Source organism: Xiphophorus maculatus, chromosome 17 (assembly GCF_002775205.1).
Source record: "Xiphophorus maculatus strain JP 163 A chromosome 17, X_maculatus-5.0-male, whole genome shotgun sequence".
Taxonomy (NCBI): Eukaryota; Metazoa; Chordata; class Actinopteri; order Cyprinodontiformes; family Poeciliidae; genus Xiphophorus; species Xiphophorus maculatus.
In genome coordinates, this window is record NC_036459.1 from 8,570,044 (window position 1) to 8,580,148 (window position 10,105).

Consider the following 10,105-nt stretch of genomic DNA (forward strand, 5'->3'; position numbering starts at 1 on the left):
AGCAGTTATTTATGCTCCATTGTTGCAATAATGAGATCAACCAGGGAAAGAAACAGAGTACATGTGCAGTCTTACAACATGTTTGGATAGTATTCTCTCAGCCTTTATGTTTGGATTTTGCTGTTTTTTACTGCTCATGTCTTTTCTGCAAATAGTTTTCCTTCAAAAGTCTAAAACAAATATTAATAGGCTGATATCAGAATGTCATGGCAGGATGATCTAGAGTAAGGGTGCTATTCTACAAGAATCTTACTGTGTTCCAGGAAACCTGAAATTTGTGGTTGTCTTCTAAGCAAAGTGAGAATGTAAAAGCCTTTTTTCAGTCAGCTGACAAACCATGTAGTTATGGGAAAAATCCTGTGAATTAAACACACTTCCTGGCATCTCATTAAAATGAGTTTAGAAACAGTATGACAAAAAACTGAAATTTTTCCCATCTTAGTATCTCTTCATACCAGTAACCGATCCATGCCTGGCACAGTTCTTTTTTCTGTCTCCTTGACAACTCTGTGACTGACTGACGAGTTGCCTCCAGAGTGCGCCGTGCCTCTTACTGGGTGACAGCTGGAGTAGGCTTCAACCTTCCCATGACCAACAGTGGGACAAAGCCGGAGGAAAAACAGGTGACTTAAGCTCATGCTGAATCTTCCCTCTTTACGGCATGATTTGATTGCTAAACGCTGAGAACGTTCTGCTTGTCACCGTCTACATATTTTCCATGTTTAAAATTTCAGACTTTTTAAAAAATATACACACAATATTTTACATTTCAGGTAACTATTTTTTGCATTTTTATTTTAAATAAGGAACTTGGAAAAACAAGAGGGTGCAATGTTTAGAAAGGTTAAAAGGGAGGATGAAAACAAGATTGGAGGAAAAAATAAGAAGGAAGGAAATGGACATACATTGAATTCCATATTTTTCAAGATTATGCATAAACCCAGAGATAATGAATGTAAGATCAGCTTCTAGGTGTTTCATTTTTTCCTGTTGAGACTGAACAGAATGAGATAAGGTAGTAAAGGGTTAAACTGCCTCCTCGCTCTATCTGACTCCACCTTCTGGGGTGACTCAGCACAACAGGAAGCAGGAAGTGCTTACAGTCAGACTCGTACTTCTGTCAGTTTTTCCTTTTTCTTGATTTGTTTTTGCCTGTTTGTGAATCTTCATTTTCTCTGTAAGGGCTACTGCCTCTGACGTAGCTTCATCTCTTCTCCCTGCAGACAGCTAACACTTTGCAGCTGCTGCCTCTGACTCTCCTGTGTTTGATCACTTTCTACACCTTTGCCCTACTTTCTCTTTCAGGGTAAACAAGGAGTAGAGAGTCAGAATGGCAGGCAGGCTGTCTCTGCCCGAGGAGGACCTGACCTGTCCCATATGCTGCGCCATCTTCAGGGACCCGGTGGTCCTCAAGTGCACCCACAGCTTCTGTGCTCCCTGCCTGCAACAGTACTGGACTGGAAGGGGACGAAGACGGGACTGCCCACTGTGCAGAACCCAGAACCTGGACGACCCCGTGCCCAGTCTGACCCTGAAGAACCTGTGTGAGTCGTGTGTGCAGGAGGAGAGCCTCCCTGTGGAGGAGACAGGAGGGGAGTTGTACTGTGATCCAGGAGAGATGTGCCCTGCCCACAATGAGAAGCTCAAGCTGTATTGCTTGTTGGACAAAGAGCCCATCTGTGTGGTCTGCCACACCTCAAGGAAACACAAGCAGCACGACTGCTGTCCTATCAGCGAAGCAGTTCTGGATGTGAAGGTAAATACTGGCTTTAGGTTCCACTGCAAACATGTTTCCTCCTAATATTATAAGGTATTGCTTAAGGAACATTAGAAGCTTATTATTGCTATTTTAATTATTCATGCAGGAGAAAATGAAGACGGCTATTAGCTCACTGCAGGAGAAGAGGGAAGCATTTGACAAAATGAAGAAAAACTGTGAGGACACAGTCACACACATTCAGGTGCAGTACCTCATCTTCCCAGCTGAAGATATTCTCTCAGCACGATGCTGCCACCACCATGATATGATAATTTCATGCATTAACATGATATGATAATGCACATTTTTAGTTTTCCTCCATGTAAAGTTTTGCATATATCCTATCTGGGTTGTGGTAAATTACCAATGGGTTTCTTTAAATAACTACTTCTTGCAATTCTTCCTTAGAGGTCAGATTTCTACTTTTGATTAACAAAATTGGTTGTACTGGTGTCAGGCTAACTGTATATAGATATTTTTGATTTTTTTTGAAAAACAAAAAATCCAAAACTATATAGAAGCCCCAAATTACACTCAAGCTTGTGGTTGTAGAGTGAAAATGTAAAAAACCTTTTTAAGTACTTGTGCCGCTGTAGTGACGGAATATTTTCTTTCAGGTTCAGGCTCGATTCGTGGAAAGACGGACTCATGAAGAGTTTGAAAAACTCCACAACTTTCTTCGTGTGGAGGAGGAATCCCGGATGGAGATGCTGCGGAGGGAGGAAGAGCAGAAGACAGGACAGATGAGGCAGATGATGGAGGAAATCGAGAGAAGTATATCGTCCATGTCTGAAACTATCAGAGTTTTGGAGGAGGAGATGGCTCTGGAAGACCTCTCTGTCCTTCATGTAAGCTAGTTTATGATAAGAATGGGTGTGCAGGCATGCATGCGTATTGCTTACAAATCCTAAATGACTTTTTTTCTTTTTTCAGAAATGCAAACGTACACTTGCAAGGTAAAAAGAAACATTTTCTACTTAAATGTTTCCCTTTCTGTTATTGCACTACATTCGCATAAAAAAACAACAACTATTTCTAATTGTATCTTTTGCAGGGCAAATGTTCCAGTAGAAGAGCCAATCATGGCTCCAGCAGCACTAATAGATGTGGCCAAATACGTCGGCTCTTTAACATTCCAGGTGTGGGAGAAGATGCATAAAATCGCCAAGTACAGTGAGTCTATGCAGATGTATTAAACCATTCTGACACTACTCTTGGAAAAGCAGCTTCCTTTGGATATATTCCTGAGGTGGGACTATTACCTGAACTCTGCCATGTTCTCTTCAGCTCCAGTCACCCTGGATCCCAACACGGCGGCCCCATGGCTTGTCCTGTCAGATGACCTCACCACCGTCCATGACAGTGATGAGAAACAGAAGCTGCCCAACAATCCGGAGAGGTTCGACCCGGACACCGCCGTTCTAGGCCGAAACGGCCTGACCTCAGGCAAACACGCCTGGGAGGTGAACGTGGGAGACAACACGGCGTGGGTCGTCGGCGTTGCAAAAGAGTTCATCAAAAGGAAGGAGAAAGTGTCTTCAGTCCTGAACAATGGCTACCTGTGTGTGTACTTTTACCACAAAATGTACTTTGCCGGTACTTCTCCTTTGACTCGGCTGAATCTGAAAAGAAATCCGCAGAGGATCAGAGTGCAGCTGGATTGTGAAAAGGGCAAAGTGTCGTTCTATGACCCGCATAACAACACACACATCTACACCTTCAAACACACCATCACTGAGGCGGTGTTTCCTTACCTCTGGGTAGGCTGTCAGAAGTGCCCTTTGACGGTTGAACCAGTGGATGTTTTCCTGAAACTTGCTGATTTTTGTTAAGATCTCAACTTAGGTGACAGTTTCTTTAACTCTAACTTTTGTTGATCTAAACTGTCTGTCATCCAGCTTAATGTTTTCAGGGTAAATTTACTCAAAAAACTAATTTCGTAACAGTGTTTTCAAAGAAACGATGATTTGGATTTCTCTTTCTAACGATGGTGATAGTGTCATGTGGAAATAAATCACCTGAAAGATTACAGTTCATGTATGTATGACTGAAATGTAATTATGCTACCATTAGTCAGATGGGCTGCAAAATCATATTTGGGTTTGTGTTAACGCCAATCAAACTTCATTTGCAAATGCTAATCATATATTTATCAATAAAATTCTTAAAATAATACTGCTTTATTTGATGTTGCATTTACTTTTAAAGGGAAAACTGAATAAAGTTAGTAAATGTTTATTATTAAGGAGGTTGGAAATTTTTTACTTTATAATGACCAACAAATAAAATGCAAGTAAATTACCTATTCTGTGTCTAAATTTGGATAAATAAAAATTTTAATTATTTTTTATTTTATTTTCAAAATAATAAAAATAATCACATTTAAAAGAAAAATAAAAATGGGCCCTTTTTAAAGAAATTATCTCAGGCAGTGACCTAATTCTATGGCAGACATGCAATATGAACGTAGGAGGCGCATTTTCTTATATAAAAATCTCTTCTATAGAACATGCTGAGGTTTTAAGAGTCTATATTTAATGACTTTTTGCCGGCAATTTTGTGTTTTTATTCTGATTTCAACTCTAAAAACCAAACTCAAAATAAACTTAAGTGCCTTCCCAACAGTTTGATAACACAAAAAAGAAAAACAACGTGTATTTCCATGCTTTACTTTTACTTTATATTTTGAAACAAAAACAAACCCACAACTTGTTCTTTTTTTGTTGTTGTTTTTCATTACACGTACTGAAAAATTTAATTACCACAACGCGCAGATAATAATTTCTAATTTTCCACCGTTTCATATTATTTTGTAGACTTGTTTATTTTACGTCTTTTTTGTGAAAACGTTTTTCCATACTTGCCTGATTAGAATAAAGGTCGTCGTCATTAACCTTCTGGAAAGTTACCTCTCAACAGTAAAAACCTCGGGAGTTTTTTCTTAACAGAGACGCGCTGACTTCTCAATACTTCATCCACGACAAGGTGCTAACGGTAGGTTAATTAATTATTACCGCGTGTGTACCTTATTTAGCTATCTCCAGCAACAGCTCGTGCTACATTGTAGCTATTAGCTTAATTAGAAATTAGTGCAGCTCATACATTTATTTAGCTGATGCTACATTTATATTATTTCATGAGCTAACTCGAAGTCATTCACTGCAAAACAAGATAAAAATGTGTTTTATATTTATCCAAGAACTCTTCCTACATTATTCATCACATCTTTTAACTGTTTCCACTGTTTATTCCAAAATGAATTTCTCCAGTGTCAAATAGGAAATCCAAGATGACTGATGTTTCAAGTGGAAGAAGAAAGAAAAGAAAGTTGGCACCCAAAGCCCCAAAGGGCCCATCTGACAGTCCCAAAGCCATAATGCTCAATTCATCCCTTCTCCTCCTGGAAGTACCTGCAGATACCAACACCAGCCTCCCGGTGTGGGATGCCCTGAGATCCCTGAAAGTCGGCGTCACCTGGACGGTCAAACCTTATGGCATCAGTATCAACATAACACCTCTTACTGTGAAGCAGGAAGACATCACCGCTTCCTGTGAGAGAGAAAACACATCCAGCGTGGCGGAAACCTCCAGCCTTCAGCCACAGATCCAGAACACCTCCTGTGCATTGCTGACTTTCTTCCACAACTCCCTGCCAACACTGCCCCACACATATCAACCAAACCAGAGTCTTGTCAACCCGATTTCTGTGTCACTGCCTCTCATCATCACTCATTCTCCACAAGGATATCAGCCTGGCACCATGGCAACCATAAAGCTCCCACCTGCTGTCCAAGCACCTGCAAGTGTTTCCGGTGACCTAGATGTTGAACCCAAGAAACCTAATCTCTCATCATTTCACACAAAGGTCTCCCATGACATCCTCATCTGTGACAACTTCCTTCTGGGTACATGTGATGCAGGGGTAAAGTGTAAGATGCACCACACACCTTACCCATTTCACTGGCAGCTGCGGTCTATAAAGACCCACCAATGGATCGACCTATCACCTCGTGCTCAAGTCTTACTAGAGAGGAGCTACTGTTGTGCTGAACAGAGCAATGTTACCCTCATAGACAAGTGAGTTTTAGTTCATACTTCCATCCATCCATTTTCTGTACACCTTTATCCCTTAGAGGGGTCGGGAAGGGTGCTGGTGCCTTTCTCCAGCTAACATTCAACAACAGGTCGCCAGTCTGTCGCAGAGTTTTAGTTCAATTATCAATAATTAAGACATCAATTTATGGATTCTAATGAATGTGATTGTTTTGAATTTCCTTTTAGGCAAACATGCTGCGTCCTGGACTTTGATACAATGGACTTGGATGATCTCTCAGAGTATGATGCAGTTAGGCGACTTACTAACTCGGAGAGCATAGAAAAAAATCCTCACTTTCCGAGCAGGAGCAAAATCTACTGGTGTGAGGGCATCAACTACAAAGAGTACAGTGCGGTAACTTTTGCTTTATTTGTTTCATTAATTCTCATTTGATTTAAGTTTGCAGTGAATCAAAACCACATTGATACAGTAGACTTTCAAACAGTTAATGGCTGTCCAAAACAGCTGTGCATGAGGTAGGGAAACGTTGAGCTGCCATTCATTTACCTCTGAAGTCGCAACTTGGATGTGGGAATGATTCTTATTTTACAAGTAACTGGTAAAATAAACATGTATTTGTCACAGCTTGCTGTAGTTGAAGTGACAATTTGTGGATTGATCAATATGAGGAACCCACTTTGGAAGATAAAATCCTCATTAAAGGAGCTACAGCATAAGGTTAGCAGAGAAGGACACTAACCACTCAAGTTAGAAGACTGGCTTCCTGAAGATTGCGACATTAATTTCCATTCAGTATTTGTCTTTTTAAAGTCAGCTTTTCAAGATTTTGAATGCAATTTTATTCATTTACAGAGGGATATAAATTTGAAAGTCCTCAACAAGAAAATGAAAAGAAACATACTTAAAAAAAATTACACCAGGAGTAGAGTATATCCAGAAAACCCAAAGGGCCTAAAATAGAATCCTGAGGGATGTCATGTTGTAATCCAACTGCTGCTGAAAAGCACTGACTTATACATACGTACACAGATATGATTGGACGCTCTTAAGAGCAGAACATTTAAAGCATAGCATCAGGTTTTTCTGCTGTAGATTTTCACCACTGACCTGCTCCAGGTTTGAGTTACAGCTATTTCAACTACAGCTTAATTTCCCCGTCGCTGTGTGAATTACTGAACTTGAAGTATGCTCATGTTCCTCTCTTTCTAGGATTTGTCTGCCCTACTCCTGAAAAAGATGAGTGAAAAGGAGCTAAAATGTTTCTTCAACATCGGTGTGCAGAAGTACGAGGTGGACTTCACCAATATGACCCAGACCAGAATCATCTCTGGCTACCAGAGACAAATTTGTTGCAGGCCTGCCTACCGCTCACCAGAGTCCATGTATCCTCACCTAAAGTTTGTATTTTGGATCCTTCCCTTTCCGTCTACGGCATCTTTGTTTTTTCAGACACAGCATTACATTTGATTTAAAAATACCAGCAAAATACAAGCTAAAATGGAGATGAGTTTGGAAGTACTTTCTTATACGTGTCTTACTATATTTTACTGTTTCACAGATGTAGAAACAAATTAATGCAACAATTAGAGTTAAGAAGGAACCATAAATGTAGTAATTCTTCCTGTATACTTGCCATTCGTAAGTTTCCACTTAATTTTCCAAACACTAAATATTTCAGCACGAAATCTTTACAACCTTCTGCATGTTCCACAAATCCTAAAACACATTGCTTGGTCTCTGATTTGACAAAATGATAAATGATGATAAAAATGGCCTTCTTAAAACAATGTTTTTTGATCGGTAATGCTATTGAGTTTAAGGAAAAGTGCTTTTTCTCATAGATCCAGATTGTCTATGATACGAAAAAGTATTAATTGTTCCCAATAAGGAAATTTAAGTGTAAAAAAAAAGTTGATTTACTGATCAAAACTGGTTAAAGATCAGAGAATCCTCCTGGTGCTTAGCTCCGCTTGCCATCATGTCTGTTTTGAAAATTCCAGGAGCTGAAAGTAAGGAAATTTGACATATATTTATATTTTCCAAATCTTTTCTTGCTTTTAGGAGTGGAATCCAGTCTGACTTTGCTAATTGTGACCCCAACGCTGCTGCAGCTAACTTCACCATAGATCCTCTACAGGAGTTCAGCTCCTGGTACCCTCCGGTCTGGCTTCAAGGCTCAGAGGAGGATTACCGCCTGGTTGATGTTCCGGCCGGGACTCAGGCTTACCGGAGCATCAAAAAGTTCTTCCACGAAAACCTGCCAGAGACCAAGATCGACATCATCAGCCTCCAGCAGATCCAGAACCTGCTGCACTGGGACAAGTACCAAAGGTACTGATCAAAACTGTACTCAATTAATATTTAAATAAAAAAATAACAAACCTGCGTTGTCATCACAGACAGAAAACACACATGCAGAAACACAGCAAAGCCGAGGGACCTCTGGAGAGACATCTCTTCCATGGGACCAGGAAGGTCGCCTCAGAGAGCATCTGCCTCCACGGGTTTGACCCCCGAGTGGCCGGCCTCAACGGACACTCTCACGGGTTTGGCTCTTACTTCGCTACCAACGCGCTCATGTCCCACGAGTACACAGAAGCAAACGAGTCCGATGAGGTTGGTTACATGTTTCTGGCCAAAGTCCTGGTGGGAAGAGTTTGCTTGGGAAAACATTACTACCGGCGACCACCCAACACCAAGGTCAGTCTCTACGATGCCTGCGTCGACAACAAGCAAAGCCCTCGGATGTTTATAGTGTTTGACAACTGCCAGTGCTACCCATACTACCTGATCAAGTACAAAAAGTTATCTGAAGAGATTAATATTTATGACTGATGACAATTAAATCAGAGATAGTCTGTCAGAAAGTGTCCATGATAATATGCAGCATTTTGAAATGTTAGAAAATGTTCTGGTTAACATACAATATACAGTTCTGCAATGAAGTTTTCACCAAAAAGGATTGACAAAAAGCATCTTTAGAAACCTTTGATTTGTTTTTACAAGTTCTTTATTTTGTCTTCTTTAAAAGACCGTACATCAGTGGAAATAAGCACTTTTGAGTTTCCTTTTCAAATTCTCCAGAATCAAATTGAAATGTTTCTGAAAAGTTTTCAGTCAATAAAATTCTTTTTCACACATAATTAAATATAAAAACAGGAATTGAGCAATTGTTATATTTGCATTGGTTCTAATAAAACTGTATATCTGACTGCGTTTGTCAAATATTTCAGACTGGAAAATGTTTCACTAAACTCACTTTGCAGGAACAGAGAAACATGATTGTAAATTTTTATGGAAATCTATATTCTTCCAACAGTTTATTGCACAATCCACCATTTAGAGAGTTTGGACAAAAGGGATTTTTGAAATATTTGTAACAAACTATGTAGCACATGAGGAGTGTAAAAGGTGGAGAGTTCCAGTAGGCCATTTGAGACATTATTTCAGGAGAGAATAATACAATATAGACCTAACATTTTTTAAACAAATAATTAAAGTTTGAACTTCTTAAAAAGTCTTCTGTGGTCCACGATTAAAATTGTAAATATATGCTCAAATATAACTGTACACCCCAATAATATTAGCTAAATTAGTATTGTCTAATTAGCCATTTAAAGTAAACTTAAAATTCTGCTGAGCAGAGCGGTCAAATATGAAGTCGAGATGTATGTATATATTTGAGCCTGTATGTGTAGTTTCGATAATCTTTGTGGATTTGTGTGAAATTCTTATTTCTTTTTCAGAAATAAGTGAGGCACCTACACATGGCTGATTGCCATGTAGAGAGAAATTATATATGGGCAGTAGAAATTTTCATTTAACTTCTGTTTGGCTTTTCTAATTAATACAAAATAAAAAAAATCACAGTTTGTGCATCTGTTCACCAAAATAACAGCTCACCAGTGTTTTAACAGGAATAATAAAAAAAATATAGTCTTTATAGTCTATTCTGTTTAAAGGTGTAAATCAATCCCAAAAAAAACAACACAAAAACTATTCATGTGTATTGTATGTTTTAAAATGTGCAATGTTGCATTTAGGTGTTTGTGACGCCAAGACTAACATTTCAGTCACAAAAATAAAACATCCATGCGTAAAAATGCACTTTAGACACAATGGGGGGGGGAGATTAAAATAGGTGGTAATAATAAGGTTAATTATAATGTTTGAATTTGTAAACAATATAAAAGCAAACAAAAAATAACTGACCACTCTTCTATTTAGGGGATTAAACTTTGTACCTGCAGATGGCGCCAGAGGAAACATGATTAAATAGAGTAAAACAG

General features: G+C 39.1%; 2 protein-coding genes across 3 annotated transcripts; both read left to right on the plus strand.

The window, feature by feature from the left end:
* The first annotated feature begins 1,076 nt into the window (after positions 1-1,076).
* Positions 1,077-3,934, plus strand: LOC102238383 (tripartite motif-containing protein 35-like). Of its 2 annotated transcripts, XM_023349807.1 has the most exons (7): positions 1,077-1,177; positions 1,306-1,756; positions 1,866-1,961; positions 2,377-2,607; positions 2,693-2,715; positions 2,814-2,932; positions 3,047-3,591. In XM_023349807.1, exons 2-7 carry the CDS (start codon positions 1,331-1,333, stop codon positions 3,589-3,591), a joined length of 1,440 nt encoding a protein of 479 aa, XP_023205575.1. In that variant the 5' UTR covers positions 1,077-1,177; positions 1,306-1,330. The 2 variants fall into 2 exon arrangements, with proteins under 2 accessions (XP_023205575.1, XP_005800076.1); XM_005800019.3 differs by lacking the exon at positions 1,077-1,177 and having other exon boundaries at positions 1,331-1,756; positions 3,047-3,934.
* A 2,135-nt stretch (positions 3,935-6,069) lies between these two features.
* Positions 6,070-10,030, plus strand: parp11 (poly(ADP-ribose) polymerase family member 11). The gene is made up of 4 exons (XM_023350303.1): positions 6,070-6,209; positions 7,026-7,213; positions 7,878-8,147; positions 8,216-10,030. Exons 1-4 carry the CDS (start codon positions 6,072-6,074, stop codon positions 8,649-8,651), a joined length of 1,032 nt encoding a protein of 343 aa, XP_023206071.1. The 5' UTR covers positions 6,070-6,071; the 3' UTR covers positions 8,652-10,030.
* The last annotated feature ends 75 nt before the right edge of the window (positions 10,031-10,105 follow it).